The sequence below is a fragment of the Microtus ochrogaster genome, chromosome 4, assembly GCF_000317375.1.
Source record: "Microtus ochrogaster isolate Prairie Vole_2 chromosome 4, MicOch1.0, whole genome shotgun sequence".
NCBI lineage: Eukaryota > Metazoa > Chordata > Mammalia > Rodentia > Cricetidae > Microtus > Microtus ochrogaster.
The window spans coordinates 92,396,013-92,415,702 of record NC_022011.1 but is presented as its reverse complement, the minus strand read 5'-3'; the positions used below and the strand labels follow the sequence as shown (position 1 = coordinate 92,415,702).

Sequence of the window (19,690 nt, the reverse complement as noted above, 5' to 3'; positions counted from 1 at the left end):
AGGGGAAGTGAGAGAAAGAATAGAGATAGGGATCATAAAATATGAATAAGGGTTGGGGGAGAAAATGAGAGGAATCGAATGAGTACGAGAGAAGAATGACAGATTATAAACGGAGCAGGGAATGAATGAGAAAAATGAGACTAGCATTTATAAAGCGCCGACTGTATGCCGTGCACAGCGTTGAACGCTGGCACAGACACGAAAGGAGGAGCCAAATGCCCGGACTAAGGGTTCCTCGGCTCCGCTCACGGGAGTGGCCACGCAGTGCTTCCACGCTGTCACCGACAGATGACCCTGGGACCCGCAGTACGTACCACTGCAGCAATCCCAACCCTGCGCACCGCTTGGCGACGGTCCCCAACTATCCTTCATCTAGTGGCTCTCAAAAAACCAATTACTAGGCACCGTGGGCTGGCCTTTAAAAGAAGGCGCTTAGGTCAGGGTTTGGCTAATACTGCCCCCAAAGAGGCCACTAGAAGTGTCTAGGGCCCCTTTCTACCCCTCTGTAAAAGGGGAAGGCGTTTCTTTGAAACTAACAATCCTACTTTGGGGTCCTCTTCTGCCCTCTGGCGAGGGATGAGATATCCCCGTTGGGGCATATCCCGTAAACACACACACACACACACACACACACACACACACACACACACACCCCGCACGCGCGCCCAAACTTACATCCATTAGTAAAAGCTTCCAAGGTGCATACAACACACCCGGGTACATATACCCTTCGCCTCCCATCCCAAACTCTAGCGCGCGAAATTTCGCACAGCCCTCGTGCGTTCTACCAGCGCAGAAACCGGTGCGCGCACTCACGTCACCCCGCCCTGCTCCCCGACGGGGATAAAAAGCCAGCCCTCAGCTACACCTGCCCAAGTGTCTGAGCGCGGTGGGGGGTCACGTGCCTATACACTTGTTCCCACAAACTCCTATACACACTGCTCCTGTAGCTGCACAAGCAGGCCTAGGGGTCTGAGAACCAGAGAGAAAGTGAAATCTTGAAGTTCTTCTAGGGGGACACAGCGATAGCAAGGGACAGGGCAGGAGGAGGGGCGCTGAGCGGGAAACTACTCAAGAAACCGTGTATTTTTCTGGGAAAGTTGGGAGAAGAAACCCCAATCCCGGACAAGTCCATGGGGGCGGGGGTGGGGGTTTCCTTAACACTACTGCGCGCGCACACACACACACACCAAGAAGGGATTTCTCTAAAGGCATGGCGCCGGGGAGGATATGGGAACACAGCCTTCCGGGTCTCGCAAGGTTGGGAGGGGGCCAGAGGAGTGGGCTAGACGGAGAACCACTCCCGCCTCCCAGTAGCCAGCAAAGGGTTAAACCGGCAAGCCGGGAAGCGAGGGAGGAGCCAGCGAGTGCGGGAATGGGGGGGGGGGGAGCGCTTCTTCGCTGTCCCCACTCTCCCTCGGAGAGCAGCCGGGGTGCACGGACCGACCGACTAACGGACTCCCTGCGGGGCTGCCCTGCCTAGGGGGCGCGGACACCAGGTGTCCAGGGCCAACCCAGCCCTCTCTACCTCGTCGTGCCCCGCCCCGTCCCGTCGGGGCCGATGGCTCCTTCGGAGGCACGCAGTCCGGGGGGCGCAGGGTAGAGCTCCGCAGCCCGGCAACGTAGCCCGGGGACTCCTCGGGTCCTTCCGGAGCCCCGCGGAGTCCCCGCCGTCTGTCCGGCGGGATAAGGGGGCGAGTGGGAGAGCCCTTCCCCCCGCCGCCCCCTCCCCCGAGCGTCGAGACAAGATGCTGCCCTGGCTCCGGCGCCTGCTGCAAGGTAGGGACACCGTCCGGCTGGAGGACCCTAGAGAGGGGCGCCCCTCTCCTTGGGCGTGAGGGTGGGGCAGTGAAGGGGGTGGGGTGGGCTGGGAGCAAAAAAACCGCTTAGCGCGGGAGCCGCGCCTCCGCCCCCATAGCTGCCAGCCGCAGGAGGGCACTGGGCTTGGAGCCTGCGGGAGTGTGCGGGGAGCTCGTGACCAAGGGGCGACGCGGAGGGCAGAGCGAGCAGGCTGGGAGGAGGAGAAAGAGGCTCGGGTTCCGCTGTCCCGGCTCCACCTGCTCCGGGGGACGCCGAGGACTCGGGCCGGCTGGGGAAGCGCCGACTCAGCAACTCCTCTTGCCCGGTGTCTCAGCACTTTCCAGTCACCTGGGAAGACAAGCCATGTGGGTAGGGGGATATCTGGGAAGGTAGGAGGCAGAGAGTGCGATTTCCCCGTGGCCCTGCCTGATCGGACAGATGAAGGGGCTAGAAGGAGGCTCGTGCCGTGCGTTGAGTGACAGCTAAGGGTGTGGGCTGGAGACTGGGGGCGGGAGGGTAGGGGTCGGAGGGAGGAGGGGAGTCAAGATGAGAAAAGTGTCTAGAGAAGTGGGGGGTGAGAAAGAGGAGGTGGGGGCGGGATGGGGGAGGGGCGGTATGGGGGAGCAATAAAGGTTAGACGACAGGAAAAGCTTAGAGGAAACCAGGGTCCAGGGGAAGACCAAGAAAAAGAGAGGAGAAGGGGATCAGTTCAGGAGAAAAATGTAAAGACTAAGATGGAAAGCTAGTGGGGCGCGAGGCCGGGGAGATAACCGGAAGGGTGAGGACGGGGCCTCCGCGAGACTGGACTGGAAAGGGGATGGGAAGACTAGAAGCCAGCGGAAGCTGGCGATAGAGGATAGATGGAAAGGGTCAGACACAGGGGAAACGGTCACCAGGGTTGGCCACCCGGATCCCTACAGGGTAGAGTGGTTAGAGAAAGCTCGGGGTGTCAACAGAAGCCAGAGAAGGAGAATGAAGAGAAGCGAGGAGGTGCTCAGGGAAGAGACAAAGAGGCTCCTGGTAACCACTTCCACGTGGGAAACACTCCATTCTCAAGCGCCTGCCTGTTCTACCCCTTCTCTCGGGGAGTGGCTGTGGGCTAGTCCAGGGGACCTTGAGCTCAGGGTCTGGGGCAGCTGTAAGAGAAGGAGGCTGAGGACTTTGTAGTGGGGGGAGGTGGCAGCCTCCTCGGGGTGGGCACCTGGGCTGCCATTTATATCTTCAAGCCCCGACGTCGGATCCTGCCGCCCCACAGTGGCTGCTTATTTTGGGGTGTTACATTCTGGCAGCGTGAGAAGCTGTTTCAGACAGAGTGAAGCAGCAGCTTCAAACCCTCCAGTCACCTGCATCAGTGCCTCCCCAGGCCCCTGCGTCACTGGTATGCCATCGCCCCCATGCCACTCCTAAGCCCCCCCCCCTCAGCCTCTGCCCCCTCAGCATCTGCTGGGCAGGCCCCTGGCTCTTCCCAGGAGGCAGTGTGTCAAGTGTGGAGATGGTGCTTGTATTTGGAATCCTGAACCCTGTTTCTAGAGCCAGAGGCCTGTCGACTTTTCCTGGGGTATCTGTGCCCCATTACGGTGCAGTCTAGTTCCTGCCTTGGACTCCCCCCAACACACACACCGCTTCAAGTTTCTTATCCCCAGGAGCCTCTGGCCTAGCAGTTGGCACAGGCTGAGATCTTCATCTCAGAACCTGGGTATTCCAAGGTCTGGCAGCCCTTGGGCCTTGAGCATGGTTCTTTGGTGAATGGAACCTTTTGGCTCTGGTTACCTTAGCCTTACAGGATCAATATCATGTTGTGGCTCTCTCCGCTCCCTCCTGTGGCCTGATGTGGCTATGCCTGGGGTCATAGGCCACCTCCTTCTGACTCCCAATTGTGCTGTGCTCTAGGATAACCAGAGCCTGGAGCCCAGGAGTGGAAATCTATAGCGAGAGCCTAGGCCCCTTTCCCCCGTTGACCCTGAACAGCCAGACTGCTAGCATTGTGAGCATCCCAGGCCTGAGCATATGCACAGAGTACCTACAGTCCCTCTGCCTCTAGACACAGGCTCACATCCAGGGGGTGTGGTGGGGGGAAAGTCAGAGTGCATCTTGTGTCTGCTGCTCTGGAGCTCATGTTACACTTGGGCTGCACAGTGAAGTCTCCCACCCTTCCTAAAAAGGTTGGGACCTATGTACTATTGCTCTCCCCAGGGGTCGCGACAGGTTGGGGGTCTCTGGATAGAGAAGGCAGCGTGCACACTGGAGTAAGTGTTGGTGTACAGTGAGCACACCACAACAGATTGAGTCCTTCTCTGGCCCCACACACTGCTCATCTTGGGGCTTACCTGCTTACTTTAGAGGAAGGGATGAGCAGAGGGTGTGGGAAAAAAGACATCCCTCTCCCTTCACTACAGGGGAGGGGAGAAGCCCGGATTCTGAGGACAGAAAGGGCTCTACCCAACCAGAAGCCAACTTCACTGCTTTCCAGTCCTCGGTGATGTTTTCTGTCTCACAGTAGCTTATTCTAGAGTGGCTGAGGATCCCCCCCGGCCACCTCTGGCACACTGTGCCTGCCCAGGACGTGCATAGGAGAGCCTAGAGAATAGCTGTGGTCCTGGTGGTGGTGGTGGGGGAGATGGTTGTGAAGAGGCGTGTGAAAAGTGGGGCTGGGGAGGGGGGGATGTGAGAGAAAGAAAATGACACAAGAAGCTGGGTAGAGGAGAGGGGAGGGAGGGAAAGGTGCTTTCCCAGCCCCCCTGCCTTGCCTTGCCTCTGCCTGGAGTGCCCACTCCAACCCAGCCTGGGAGCAGAGAAGCCTAGAGCCCCCCTCCCTCTCCCCCCTGCCTCCAGTGAGAGAGCCACAACCTGAATTATGGATGAAGCTCCTTGGGTTACAGCTGCCTTGTGCGACAGTGAGGGCCAGAAATGGCAACAGAGTCACTGTTACGCAGCAGCCACCCTGGAGCATCCCCACCACACACTGGGTCCCTCCTCAAAGGGCCTGCAGGGAATACCGCTGAGACGGAGGGGGGTAGCCGGGAGGGGGCAGCCCGGGAGGCCGGCAGAGAAAAGAGGAGCCAGAGAACTGGAAGGAGTGAGGAACCAAACCGGAAGTTAGGGCAAGAAGGACGGGGGAACTTGCCAGCCCCTTGATGAGCTTGACCTCAGCCTGGAAAGGGACCTGAGGCCGAGGGAGTAGCCCTCTGAACCTGTGGCCTTCTGGGTTTGTAGCCCTTTCCGCTCTCTATCCTGGGAAAGTAGTCAGTCAGCCATGGAGGCTGGTAGAAGAGCCTGGTAATCCTTGGGGTGGGGGGGGGGGGGGCGGGGAGGCTGAGAGCCCTGCAGCTCACTCTCTGGTGAGCTTGTGGAGGGGGGTGGGATTAGGGGATCAGAGGAGGATTTGGCTTCCTTTGGTGTAAAATCCTTTGAGAGGCAGAGCTCAGTGAGTGACAGGAAGAGGAATGCCCTGCTGGACACCAGGCCAGTCTCTTTCTGGCCCTTGTCCCGCACCACTTTAGTGGTGACCTTGGGTAAGTTGTTTGCCTTCTCGGAGATCCAAATTGCCGGCTCCGTAGGATTTACACAGCTCCGAAATCTCCAGTTCTGAGCTCCAGTCCTCAGTGCTCAGGAAGCCCACCCAGGGTCTACCACGGGACTCCCACACCCCACTCCTCCCTGGTTAAGATCAAGGGTGAGAGACATGCTCCTCCACCCCACGTGGCTCTGAAGAAACTCAGGAGGAGAAAAGTAATCGTGAACCGCCGCACGGGGGAGGGGTGAGAAGGACCGAGAAACGCGGAGGTGGTGTGAACGAATGGAACAGCCGCGCTGTGTCACTGAATATTACATCACACCCAGCCTACACACGCACGGGGCCCGGCACTCACACACGCGGAGGACCGCCAGCACACGCTTGCTCGCTCGCTCGCTCGCTCGCTCGCGCTGCAGGAGGGGCCAGTGACACACACTGACTGGGGTGGCTTTGGGAAGCGCCCGAATGAAGAGCTGGGGAGCACCAGGACTCCAGGGTACTCCACTCTGCACCAGCGTGGAGCTCCCCAGGGGTACATGCCTGACACACGTTGCCTACCAGGTGGCGCTGCACCTTCAGTAGTGAGCACCTGTCTCACGCTGCCACCCCCCCTCCCCCAGATCACAGGCACACCTCCATACACACAGCCAAGTCAGGATGCATTCAAACCTCGGTTCGCACGCAGCCTTACAGATCTGGCACTAAAAGTAACCCACCTCTCAACTACCCACTCTCTGAACCATGGGGACACCCCAAACCAGGCCTTCCCACCAGGCCTTCCCACCTCTGACTGCCTGGCTGAGGGAATGGTTCACCTCTCCCCAGGCAAAGATTCCCAGGGAGTCTCAGGCCTTCTGAAAACCCTGCTAGAACTAAGGTCTACCAAGAGGAACCTCTATCTGGGGCATTGAGGAGCAGAGGGTAGGGAAGCAGGTAGGAGGGGCTACCTTGCTCCTTGGTGGGGCAGAGAAACACAGGCACCCATCCTCAGCACCCTAGTCCCCTGCACCTGCTTTCTGGTCTGTACCCTAAGGAGATTAGCCCACAGCCAAACCCCAAACAGTTACTTTGGCAAAAGCAAAGGCTTTGAAGGAGACTTTGAATGAGTGGAGAGTTGATTCTGCAGCCCCACCCTCCAGCCGCTTCCCAGGTGGAAAAGGCTAGGGTTCTTCCAAGGCCTGCAGGGAGAAGAGGGGGGAGGGTGTGGGTCACCAGGACACCCACAGGCCTTCTAGTCACAGACAGCCTCAAGTTAGTGTCTAGCTTTCTCGAGTGGGCTGGTTTTGCTCCCAGAGGACATTTGGCAATGTCTAGAGACATTTTGATTGTCATAACTGGGGGCAGGGTGCTGCTGGCATCTGCTGGAGAGAAGGCAGGGCTGAAGTTTAACACCCTGAAAAGAGCCGTCCCCATCCCAAAGAATCCCCAGCCCTGCTTCAGCACAAAGCAGAGGAAACACTGACCCTTTGACTTTTGACCCTGACTCTAAACAAGGTCAAACACAACAATGGAAACAGATGGAAAAGAAAGACACCTGTTCCCCGAACAACTTTAGACACATCTCAGTGCTGTCTACAAAGCCCTCCTCATGTCCCAGGCAAAGTTCCCCAAGGAAACTTCAGAGCCCTGGGAGCCCTGACAGAGGGAAGTGGGCAAAAACTGGTTCCACTTTTATCTGCTCCATTGAGCTTACCCTCACCACCAGGTGGCACAGGCCTTTATTCCCAGCACTTGGGAGGCAGAGGCAGGAGGATCTCTGTGAGTTCAAGGCCAGCCTGGTCTACAGAGAGAGTTCCAGGACAGCCAGGACTGTTACACAGAGAGACCCTGCCTTGGAAAAAAGAAATAGAAAGAGGGAGGAGAGGGAGAGAGAGAGAGAGAGAGAGAGAGAGAGAGCCTTCAGTCTTCGATACAGTAGAGAAACACAGGCATCCATTCTTAACAAACTATAACTCGCAAAAAATTTGAAGACTGGGATTGCAGCTGAATGGGCTGAGTGCTCACTGGTCCAGCATGCACAAGGCTCTGGGTTTGGCCTCAGGCACAGCATCAGCTAGGCATGGAGCACAGCACTGTGATCTCAGCACTGGGAAGGTGGAGGCAGGAGGATCAGAAGTTCAGGGTCATCCTCAGGTAAACACTAAGTTTGAGGGCAACCTAGGTTACATGAGACACCCCCCCCCCTCTCTCTCACACACACACACAGAGGAAAAGGAAAGAAAAAGAAAATGAGGTTTGCACACTTCAAAGGGGGCTGGAGAGTGATGGGAGGCCACTCAGCCTCTTGAGCCTGTTAAGCTGCATCTAGACCCCTGACCAAGCACCCAGTGAGCCTTCCCTCTGCTCTCCCACAGGTCCTGCCTCAGCCTGCCTACTGCTGACACTCCTGGCCTTCCCTCCGGTGACTCCCAGCTGCCCTATGCTCTGCACCTGCTACTCATCCCCGCCCACCGTGAGCTGCCAGGCCAACAACTTCTCTTCGGTGCCGCTGTCCCTACCACCCAGCACACAGCGACTCTTCCTGCAGAACAACCTCATCCGCTCCCTGCGGCCAGGCACCTTCGGGCCCAACCTGCTCACCCTGTGGCTCTTCTCCAACAACCTCTCCACCATCTACCCCGGCACCTTCCGCCATCTGCAGGCCCTAGAGGAATTGGACCTCGGTGACAACCGGCACCTTCGCTCCCTGGAGCCCGACACCTTCCAGGGCCTGGAGCGCCTGCAGTCGCTACACCTGTACCGCTGCCAGCTGAGCAGCCTGCCTGGCAACATTTTCCGAGGCCTGGTCAGCCTACAGTACCTCTACCTCCAGGAGAACAGCCTGCTCCACCTACAGGTGAGCCAACCACCTCCCTGGGCCTCTTCCACCTTTCTCTCTGGACCTGCCTAGCCACGTCCACCTACCCGTGTCTCTGTCGCCTATCCCATGTCCGTCCACCCGGATCAGGAACCCCGCTCGCCCCTCTCTCTGTACCTCTCTCCGTAACCCCCATTTGTCCCGCCTGTCTCCTGACGTGCCTCCCATATGTCTCCCTCTGCCTCTTCTGTCTGTCTCCCTTCACGCACCCACTCAGCACACCCCACAATGTCTGTGTAGCTCTCCTTTCCCCGAGAGCCGCAGCCCAAAGGGCTTCGCATGATCTTTTCCCATCCACCCCCACGTCCTCCCACTTCCCAGGCAAGCTGGACAAAGGGTGGAGTCATTGCCAGGGAGGGGCTTGTCTCCTGAAGTCACACTCTCCTCTGATGGCTGGGTAGTAACAGAAGGGAAAGCCTTGCCCTCTGTAGATCCCATCCCTCAAGCCTGTTGTCTCAGGTAAAACTCTGTTACACAGCTAAAAAATGGAGGCTCTGCTGGAGAAAGAGAAATGGAAGGAATAGAATTAACTGTTATTTACTGTTATTATTATTGATCTAATTATTATTTATTATTGTCATTATGCCCACTGTCTGGCAGTCAAACCCTCACTTCTCCTTTCTCTGGGAAGTAGTCACACACCCTCAAAAACAACCCCTCAGAAGGACATGTCCCCTAGCAACACAGCCTCTGGCTAGGGGGGACACTCCCCCACTTGAGCTCAGGGGACCTTCTCTTTATCCAGGCCTTGGTACCCACAGGTCCTCCCTCCGTCTGTGGGTTGGAAAATCAGTCCCAGCCGACGTTCCTGACAATAGCAATAGCGCTGATAGTTTATCGATGTGTTGAGAATCCATGGAAAGCCGTTCTAGAAGGACAGCAACCTTGGAAACGGTGTTCAGATGGAGAGAGGGGCAGGAAAAGGCATAGTGACCAGCATGATATGTCTCATTATTGCTAAATGATGGTGATCAATTCAGCAGACACATAGTAAGTGCACATTGTATCGGGCCCGAGGCGAAGCACTTTACAGACATCAACACTACCGTGTGCAAGAGTGTGGCATGGTCAAACATGGGCCTCAGTTTTCCTCTCTGTGAAGTGGGAGTAATGTGAGCATCGGTCGCCCAGGGATTTCGTAAACACTAAATGCATGAATAATTTGTAGTGTCCACTTAGAATAGTGCTTGGCATACATAAGGGCCATATAAATGCTCGTTAAAATGCCGTGTGTTTTAAAATGAACTTTATTTAACATTGGTCTCAGTGAAGTGCCCCAGCTTGAACTTCATCTTAGAAATCTGGGTCAGCTCTAAGGATTATTGTGAGGCCATGGATAGGATCCAACACACACCTCCCATTTCTCTTCTTCCTAAAGTTGCTGAGAGCCACATGGTTACAGCGTGCACTCTGCTTCTCCCTCACAAGCGTACAGGCGTCTGGAGGTGGGGGTTTTCACCACAACATGCACACTGGAGACCCTAAGGATTTGTGGGACCAAAGTCCCTGTGGTTGGGGGCTGACTGGGCTCCCCACCAAGCTGAGCCCCTGGCAGCAGGGACAGACAAGGCTAAGAAGGGACGCAGAATGGAACTGACTGAGACTCCACAGCCAAGTGGGAGTTGGCACTTGATCTGCCCAGTACGACCATACCTTAGAGGGCTCGTACCCTGAAATACAACTGAGTGGGCTAGGGGTTTGGGCTAGCGTGCTTGCTGGTTTGCCGTCTGTTTGTTGCTGTTTTAGATTTATTTTTATATGTATGGGTGTTTGCCTGCACGTACATCTGTGCCCGTTGAGGCCATAAGAGGAAGCCAGATTCCCTGGAGCTGGGGTTAGTTACCTGTGGTTCTGAGTGGCCATGTGGGTGCTGAGGAATCAAACCCGGGTCCTAGAAGAGCAGCCAGTGCTCTTAACCTTGGAGCCATCTCTAGTCCTGGGCTTGAACTTGGTAAATCCTCTCACCCCTGATTCCTGAGTCCTGGAATTACAGACCTGTACCAGCATGCCTGGTTTGTGCAGGGCTGCAGAAGGAACTTTGGTCTTGGTGAAGGCTAGGCAACCATTCTACCAACTGAGCCGCATCCCCTGTGGGTTCGGTTTTAAAAGCGCTGCTCAGCCTCTCTGTGTGGCTTTAGATAAACTATTTTCCACATCCCTAAGTTGGCACCTTAGTGATGTTTATCTGCCTATAAGGTTCATCGGTATTAAAATGAAGGGAATTGAGCGCAGGCCGCAACTTCAGAATAGAAGTACCATGATTATTGCAGGCTGAGCACCTGACCTGAAGTGCTGGGGATCAGGTGTGCTTGTTTCAGACTTTGGAAGATCTGCATCCATATGACGAGTTATCATGGAGACAGGACCCAAGTCCAAGCATGTAGCTCACCCATGTCTCCTACACACCTGGACTCACAGCCTGAAGAAATTTCATACTACTTCATAATTCTGACCGTGAAACACACTTCGTGGTGGGGAATTCCCCACTTGTGGTGACATGTTGCTGTACCTCTGAGAGTTTTGGATTTTAGTTGGATTGGAGGGGGGCGGGTGTTCAGATTTTCTGGTTAAAGACACTCGGCGTTTGCTTTTCACTTTTAAATTACATTTTTTTATACTCATAGGGGAAGGTGGGTATACGTGCTTGTGCTGTGGCATGCAAGTGGATGTCAGAGGGTGCCTTGGGGGAGTCGGTTCTCTCCTTCCAACCAGGTCCTAACTGAGGAACCCAGGTTGTCAGGCCTGGTGGCTGTCTTAGTTCAGTTTTCTGTTGTTGTAAAGATACACCATGACCATAGCAACTCCTATAAAGGCAGACATTTAATTGGAGTAGCTGGCTTACAGGTCAGAGGTTCAGTCCATTATCATCACGGCAGGGAGCATGGTGGCATACAGGCGGGCAGACAGAGTCCTGGAGTAATAGCTGAGTGTCCTACATCTTGCAGGCAACAGGAAGTCGGCTGAGACACCGGGCAGTACCCTGAGCATAGGCAACCTCAAAGCCCACCCCACAGTGACACACTTCCTCCAACAAGGCCATACCCACTCCAACAAAGTCACACCTCCTAATAGTGCCGCTCCCTGTGAGATCATGGGGTCCAATTACATTCAAACCACCACTGTGGCAGACACCTTTACCTACTGAGCCAACTTGCTGGCCTTGACTCTGTTTCAGTGACTACACCTAAGACCCTGATCTCCTTATCTGATGTGGGTATCCTTCTGAATAGGTGTGCCAACACTTATCAACACGTAGAAGCTACAGCTACTCAGCATTCAGCTTTAGGGAAGGTGCCTCCCTCCCAAGCCTCCATCTCCTCTTCCTAGTGGGGAACTATGAAAATGAGGCCTTCCACAAAGACAGACTGTGAGATGCTAGTAAGTTCATGTGTAGAGTACATCGCTTAGGGTTTAATAAATTACTTTTGCCAGGCAGTGGTGGTGTACACGCCTTTAATTCCAGCACTGGGGAGGTAGAGGCAGGTGGATCTCTGTGAGTTCGAGAATTTCGGGACAGCTAAGGCTACACAGAGAAACCCTATCTTGAAAGCAAATAAGTAAATAAATAACTCCTGACCCTCAGGCCACAGACAGCAGTCTGTTCCTGGGGCCACCTAAGCTCAAGGTGATCCTCAGGGTCTTCTGAACTAGAAACCACCTCTTTCTGAACAATCTTGACCTGGGCAACATCGGGTGTCATGGGAAGGAAGCCTCTTCACACCCGGCCCTTTATAGAGAAGAGAGACAGCACAGTCTCTGTCTGTGAGGTGTCTGATAGATGCCACACGCAGGTGAGGAAACACGTGGCTCGGTGAGATCCTCGGGGAGCAGGTGTGACCCAGGATGGAGCCCAGCCTGCCCCAGAGCGGAGCTCTGAAGGTGGCTCACAAATAGGCTGTGGCCAGTGCACATGAAAATGGTGGCGGTTCTCGTGGCATGTCTGCTGAGGGCTAGGCGCTGTGCCAGGCCGGTTCATTCACCAGCAGACTCCTTACTGAGCACCTACTGCATGCCAGGCAGCGTGCAGGGTGCCAGGAATTCCAGGGTGAATGGATTGAATGGAAACAGTACCCCTGCTCTGCTGGAGGGGGGGGGGCAGACGGTAAAGAGGCATCGCTCCCTTGGTTACAGCTGTGGCTTACTTCATGTTTACCGGCAGGTCAGAGTTCTAATCTAAGCCCTCTCTCATTTGCTGTGGCCTCAGGGTCCCACCTATGAGAGACACACTGTGGCCTGTTGCTCAGGGTAGGAGGTGCTGTGGGGACTAAAGAAAAAGAATACGGAGTTGGGTGGGAGTCACTGGCAGTGGTGACTTCACCAGCTGTGGAGCTGCCCAAGGAGAACTGGCCCAGGCCTGTTAGGCTCTGCAGCACAGATGTTGGGAGTCTTGCCGCTGGAGCTCACGCTCATGTTAGCTGTTGGGTCCTCAGCAAGTGGTTCCCTTCTCTGAGCCCCTCTCTCTCGGTCTCCAGAGAGAGAAGGATCACAGCATCCGCCTCGGAGTGTTGATGATTAAGATACTATCAGGATCTGTGCCACACAGGACTTGGCATTCAATGGGAACTTGGCAAATCACCTGCTGACGCCGATGATTGTGACACCTGCCATGGATGGGCAAGCACCGCGAGCGGGGGTGCCCAAGGCAGAGTGCACACGGAACGGCTTTGCTGAATGAGTGAGATCAGCTCCCAGGCTCCCTGAGTCAAAATTATCAAAGGATCAGCCGCTCAGAGTCACTTCACTGAGGCCCGGAGAGGTGCCTGGAGCTGTCCAAGGTCGCACAGCCTGGGAGGCTGATGAGCTCGGTACCAAGGCCAGGGGCGGGAAGGTTGGAGGAGGAAGGCAAGGTTAAGAGCAGGATGCTCTCAGCAAGGCTGAGGAGCTCGGGGATGCTGCATTTAGATTCCAAATGGATACAGAGAGCTGCGAACCGGCCAGGCAGGAGGCGAGGGAAATGTGGTTTTTGAAATGGAAGAGAGGGATGACTTTAGCAGATGCTCCTAGCCCAGAGGGAGGGGGCGGGCAAGAAGGTGATGGGGGAGGGGCCAGGGCTGTGAAAGTCAAGAGCTCATTAATGCACAGAAAAAAGTTTTAATGGTGGAGAGAGGAAGGGCCGGATTTGAGAGCTGCAGCCCAGGAAGTGGCCATGGGATTTGGCTACAACGTGGGGTGGGGGAAAGGGAATAGACCCCAAGGTTAATGCTTAGAGGGGCGAGACTTTTAGCCAAAGAGAGGAGAAGAGGCTAGAATACAAAATTGGGCTGTGGTTTAAAAAGAAAAATCTGGGTTCCCTGGAATGTCATCCCCTCTAGAACCCCAGTGCCACTCTCTCCTGCCTTTCCACGCTGATGTAGCCACACATCTCTGGGTGTGTCCTACCACTGCTGACACTCTAGAAGAGGAACCCCAAGGAAAGGGTTAAGCAGAAGGACTCAGAGCACGCTCCGGGCAGGACAGCAAGGCTGAGGCTATGGGGTGAGCAGGTCAGCTAGGGACCCAAGCAGGCTGGCATTCAGGGTGGGGGCATCCGAGGGTGGAGAGCAGATGTGCTGGTGTCAGAGGTACTAGGGAGCTTGAGGACTGATCTCAACGTGGCCAAGAGAAGGGGCTCTTGGCAGACTCGGTTCCTGCAGTGGAGAGGGCGGAAGGCATATGGGAAGAGGTGCGAACACACAGGAACTCAGGAAGGTGGAGGCTGTGGGTATGGGCGAGGACTCCGCATACTCTCCTTCCTGAGACCTTCGACCAGGTGCCCAGGTAGCAGGAGGAAGGAAACCATCTCCCCAGGCACTGGGGGGCGTGGGAGAGAACCAGAGCTAGGGAACAGGCCAGGGTGAACGGGCCTCAGCAAAGAGGATGCTCCTGTCCTGCTTAACCCCATCTCCTGGGACCTGCTGACCATGGTCATTTGGGGAGGGAGGCGAGGCAGTGGGGTGATGGGAATGGGGGTGTGGCTCTTTCTACAGTTAACCCTTCACTTCTGATGGGTGGACACTGAGTAGCTCCCAAATCACACTGCATTTGTGTGTAGGGGGGTGATCCAACTCAGGGCCTTTAACACGAATAGGCAAACTCTACACCTGAACTACAGCCCTGCACCAGCTGACCACCGAATGTTCTCTGGTACACTGGTTAAAATGCAGAGCACCCCGCCATGGCCGTACCCTACCTTCTGAGCCATAATCCCAAGGTTCTGCCAGTTCTAACATGACTTCACAGGCCCTGTCCCCCACACCACAGGAGGGACAATGACAGGGCATCAGGGACTTCAACTTCTTTTCCTGCCTTTGTGCTAAGTCTGGGCTGTAGAGCACTACACAATGGTCCCCTGAATAACTCAGACCGCGATGGAACTTCCAGTCCCCAAAGAAACCCTCCCTTAGAGGAAAATGGATGGGATGGAATTCTAAATGAGCCCCTGCTGTCATGACAACCGTGGATTATGGATGGCTGACTATGTCTCTAACGGGTGCTGTACCCTCAACAGCACTGTAACATCTAACCTTCCTTTAGTATATTTAAGAACATTTGGAGGGGGGAAGTTCTGAGACAGGGTTTCTCTGTGTAGCCTGGCTGTCCTGGAACTTGCTCTGTAGATCAGTGTGACCTTGAACTCACAGAGATTCGCCTGCCTCTGCCCCCCAAGTGCTGGGATTAAGGGCGTGTGCCACTGCCTCCTGAATATTTAAGAACCTTCTAAGGGGAGATATATATATACTAAGGGAACAGAGACTGTGTGAGGTTAACCAGCAGGGAAACAGGAAAAGCTGGGGTTTATGTCAGTGCTTTTAAGTCCTGAGCCTGTGGGCTTCACCCCTGAACAAAACCTCTTTATGCAAGAATTGTACCCAGCACTCCACCCCATGAACCTTCTGGGAACTCTGTTCCTTGGTCCTCAGAACAGACTCGAGAGCTAGGAACACTCATTTCCAGGTTACAGAGGAGAAAGCCTGCTTCGAGGAGGTACCTGGACTTGACCAGCTTCACAAACATGGCTAATTCACACATGTCTGTCTGCCTATGTGAAAACCTTATCCCAAGCTTCTTCTCCTCCTCCTCCTTCTTTTCCAAGATAGGGTTTCTCTGTGTAGCCCTGGCTGTCCTGGAACTCACTCTGTAGACCAGGCCGGCCTCAGACTCAAGAAATCCACCTGCCTCTGCTTCCCCAAGTGTAGGGATGAAAGGCGTGCACTGCCACTGCCTGGCCTATACCAGGCATCTTAATACATGCTTCCCTATTAATTGCCACATTTTACAGAGAAAGAAACTGAGGCACAGAAACACAGTGACTCTTCCCTGATAGCACAGTTCACAACAGACCCGAAATCTAACTCTCAAGCTCCAAGCACGGTCTTCAGGCAACCTCATCATCAACACAGGAAAGGCAGACTTGTTCTCAGCCTACCTCACCCCTGCCGAATGGCAAACACTGGGGAGGTCCTGAAACCTGAAAGGGTTGGATACACCCTGAAGTTTAGAATCAAGCACATTGTCTCTGTGCTGACTGCCCTCTTGACAGGCTGCAGATTCACCTAGAAAGGCAGGAAAGACAGCTTGTCAGATAGGTGGTTATCTCCAATACACACGACAGGAGAGGATCACTCCCACAGGCCGTGCACACACACACACACTCATGAGAGAGAGATTAAATAAACAAGTAAATCTAAAGCTCCACTAACATAACTAGGTTTTGTGTTACTGAGAGCTAATCTAAGCTACTTGAGAGACTGAGACACGGGATGGCTGGTTGAAGATCCACTGTTTGCAGTAAGTTCAAAGTCAGTCTGGGCAACTCGGTGAGATTCTATCTCAAAAAAAAAAATGTAGGCAGGGAGATGTGGCTGTAGCTCAGGGGAAGAGTTCTTGTCTGGCGCTGTGCTGGGCTCAGCCCCTTGGGGCCCTGGGCAAAAGGAACCCACTGACCTCCCTCGACTGTACAGCTTTTTCCATAGGAAATAGATTAGATGATCCATGTTTCAAACTCAGCCCTCGTTTCAAAATCAGTTGATAGAGTTGCCTAGCATGTTTGAAACCCTGAGTTTGATCCCCAGCACCACATAAAACCCGAAATCTCAGCAATCAAGAGGTGCGGGCAGGAATTTAGAAGATTCTCATGGTCCCATCGCTGCAATGCATGAGCTCCTGTCTCAAAAACATGAAATGAAGCGCATTCCACTATTCACAGTACTCCTCCTGCCATTGTGCCTTTCTTACCCTCCCCCCAGGTCCTGGAGCCGAGTCCCCAAACCTGTCTCAGGCCTCTCTCTTCTGTTTCCATCCCACCCACCCCTCCCTGCCTCACTCAGGATGACTTGTTCGCGGACCTGGCTAACCTGAGCCACCTCTTCCTGCACGGGAACCGCCTGCGGCTGCTCACGGAACACGTGTTCCGCGGCCTGGGCAACCTGGACCGGCTGCTGCTGCACGGGAACCGGCTGCAGGGCGTGCACCGCGCGGCCTTCCGCGGCCTCAGCCGCCTCACCATCCTCTACTTGTTCAACAACAGCCTGGCCTCGCTGCCGGGAGAGGCGCTGGCCGACCTGCCGGCGCTCGAGTTCCTGCGGCTCAACGCCAACCCCTGGGCTTGCGACTGCCGCGCTCGGCCGCTCTGGGCCTGGTTCCAGCGCGCGCGGGTGTCCAGCTCCGACGTGACCTGCGCCACCCCACCCGAGCGCCAGGGCCGGGACCTGCGCGCGCTGCGCGAGGCCGACTTCCAGGCGTGCCCGCCGCCCACGCCCACGCGCCCGGGCAGCCGCGCCCGCGGCAACAGCTCCTCCAACCACCTGTACGGCGTGGCGGAGGCGGGCGCGCCCCCCGCAGACCCGTCCACGCTCTACCGAGACCTGCCCGCCGAGGACTCCAGGGGGCGCCAGGGCGGGGACGCGCCCACCGAGGACGACTACTGGGGCGGCTACGGCGGCGAGGACCAGCGGGGCGAGCAGACGTGTCCCGGGGCCGCGTGCCAGGCGCCCGCGGACTCGCGTGGCCCCGCGCTCTCGGCCGGGCTGCGCACCCCGCTGCTCTGCCTCTTGCTCCTAGCGCCCCATCACCTCTGACTGTGGTGCTCAGACGGAAGAGGCCACGGCCTTCGCCCCGCACCCCTTCTCTGCCCCACCGAGCTGCGGCTCCATCCTCGTCGCCCCTTGTTTGCGGCCGGCCTTTGCGGCGCCTTCCCCAGGCCCCCTCGCTCCTTTTCTTCCCGGGGACCACGCTGTCTCTTTTGCCTTCTGGGCTGTTCTGACTTACATATGGCAGCCCCTAAGACGGTGTATAAGGCGGCTCGGCCCCATTCGTTCTGATTTTAGCCATTAACTCTTTTTCCCCAATCCCAAGGCTGGGGCGGGGCACCCCAGGCAGCCGTCGCCCCTCTCTCCAGGGCCCCACAGTGGACTGGAGGGGCTTTTGTCTACAGAGCACCTTCCACCAGCAGAGCCTTTGAAAGCTCCCCAGGGAGCCTCCCTTCCTCCCCCGGACCTTGGGAGGGTTGCCTCAGCAAGGCCCAGGCTGCTCCTGGACCATGCTTGTCCTGATTCCTTCAGCCTCCTGACACCCGGAGGAATAACTTTTCTCCTAAGTCTACCCAGAACACTTTTTAGGGTGCCTGGAGAGTTTCCTCTCCACCATGGCTCCTGTGTGGTGAAGATCAAAAGAAGTTGTTTGGGGGAAAATTTATTAAAAAATTCTATTATTTTATCTCCTGTAAGTTTTTTCCCCCCTCAAGACCTCAAAAGCGGAAGTAGGACTTAGAATTGTGTTTAAAGGTTGGAGGCTAGACAAGGAAGAACCATCTCAGGCCACCAGGGTTTTCTGCAGTGTGGACTTGCCAGGTGACTTTACCCCACTTACACCTCAAGGTCATTCTGATCCTGCCCAGGCTTCCGTTTCTTGAGCTACCCTATCTGTTGAGGGTGTGTGCTGATGGCACCAGTTTGCCCAAGAGAAGCAGCTACCACCAGCCCTGAAGGGTTTGGCTGCTGAACAGTCTAAGTCTGGAGGTGGCCACCAGCTCGGCTAAGTGGCCACCATGAAAGAAAGCTTCCACGTTTCCCTGTAAGGAGGCGTAACTTAGACATCCCCGGCACAACTAGCTAACCACAGCTTTGGGCCTATCTGGAAAAGGCACAGCTTCCTGGGCGAACACAGTCGCACCACAAAAGCTTTAAAGAGCAGAACCCAGGACTACATCCCAGCTTGTGTTTGCCCTCTTTGTTGACCGCCCCTGTGAAGTATTCAGCAGACCCAGCTGTTCTCAAAGCCCCCATAGGCCATGGGGCCATCAGCTCTTTATCCCTGCAAGGCAGAAGCCTTCATGGGTGGGTCAAGTCAAGCCGTTCTCTGAGCAGATTAGGGAGCGACTAAGAGGGTTAAGGTGATCAAGGGACAAAGGTTTCAAGTGGGGTGTCTTACACTGGATCATAGCTAGATGCTCCTTCTCTAGGGTAGGTAAAGAGAGGGGGTGGGGAAGAGAAGGGAGCCGTGCTAGCAATCAACCTTAGCCTGAGTCTCATCAGATGGAATTGATTAAGGATCCAGAGTTGAGGTTGTAGCCTGGGATGTGGGAATGGCAGGATAGGAGGGACCTGGGTGCTGGGAGCTGGCACTGGAACCCTATAACTCTGACCAGTGATGTCCCAGGATGCCGAGAAGAAGAGGTAGAACAGGCAGGAATCAGCATCCTCGGCCTGTAGCACATGGACTTTGGATAGGAATATGAGATGGTTGAGGGGCTTGTGGGAACAGAGGTCGGTCAGACAGAACTGGAGAGCTCTGAGCTGGGGTCTTACAAGATCCGGCTCTGAGGAAGAGTGCGGTTGGAACTGGGCCTGGAGATAAGGTGGAGGGGGATGGGGAGAGCTGGGGAAATTGGAGGAGGGGCTTCTGGGCCAGGGCGGGGGAGGGGAGTGTGCTGGTAAATCAGAGGCAGGCTGTCCAGGTCACAGAATTATCGTTGTGAAATATTCATGGGCCTTCGGTCCAGATGCTATTTCAGAACAGCGGGAGCAGGAGGAGCGTGTGAGAGCCTCAGGAAGGAGCCTAGAGCAATGCTGCTCCCCACTGGCCCCCACCACAGCCACTGACAGCCCAGACAGACCAAGGGACGCCCATCACGTGCACACCCACACTCTTCAGCTCACACACACACACACACACACTCACACACACACACACACATGCACAAAATGGAGCTTTGTGGCACATGCAAGCACACCAGCCACTCATGGGTCCCACAAACAGGCAGATGCACCCCAGATATGGAGGTGTACCTACACCCTCTCACCCAGGACCCCACCCCCAGCAATCTCACAAGCTCAGATCCTCAGCCTCCCCAAACAACCCAGACTGACAGCTCTGAGTATCACACTCCAGAATAGATGGGCAAACGCATGTTTTCCAACCCCCACCAATGTCCTGAGAAGGAAACTGAGTCCAGAGTATTCGGGAGTGGACCTGTCTGTGACTCTCCTAAACACCTGAAAGATCCATTCACCTCCCACATTCCGTGAGTGTGTCCCCATTCT

At 55.5% G+C, this 19,690-nt stretch overlaps 1 protein-coding gene across 1 annotated transcript; it reads left to right on the top strand.

Annotated features, from left to right (window-relative positions):
• The first annotated feature begins 1,620 nt into the window (after nucleotides 1-1,620).
• On the top strand, nucleotides 1,621-17,828 carry Rtn4rl2 (reticulon 4 receptor like 2). Its single transcript, XM_005346681.2, has 3 exons — nucleotides 1,621-1,779; nucleotides 7,669-8,150; nucleotides 16,478-17,828. Exons 1-3 carry the CDS (start codon nucleotides 1,749-1,751, stop codon nucleotides 17,225-17,227), a joined length of 1,263 nt encoding a protein of 420 aa, XP_005346738.1. The 5' UTR covers nucleotides 1,621-1,748; the 3' UTR covers nucleotides 17,228-17,828.
• Nucleotides 17,829-19,690: the final 1,862 nt, after the last annotated feature.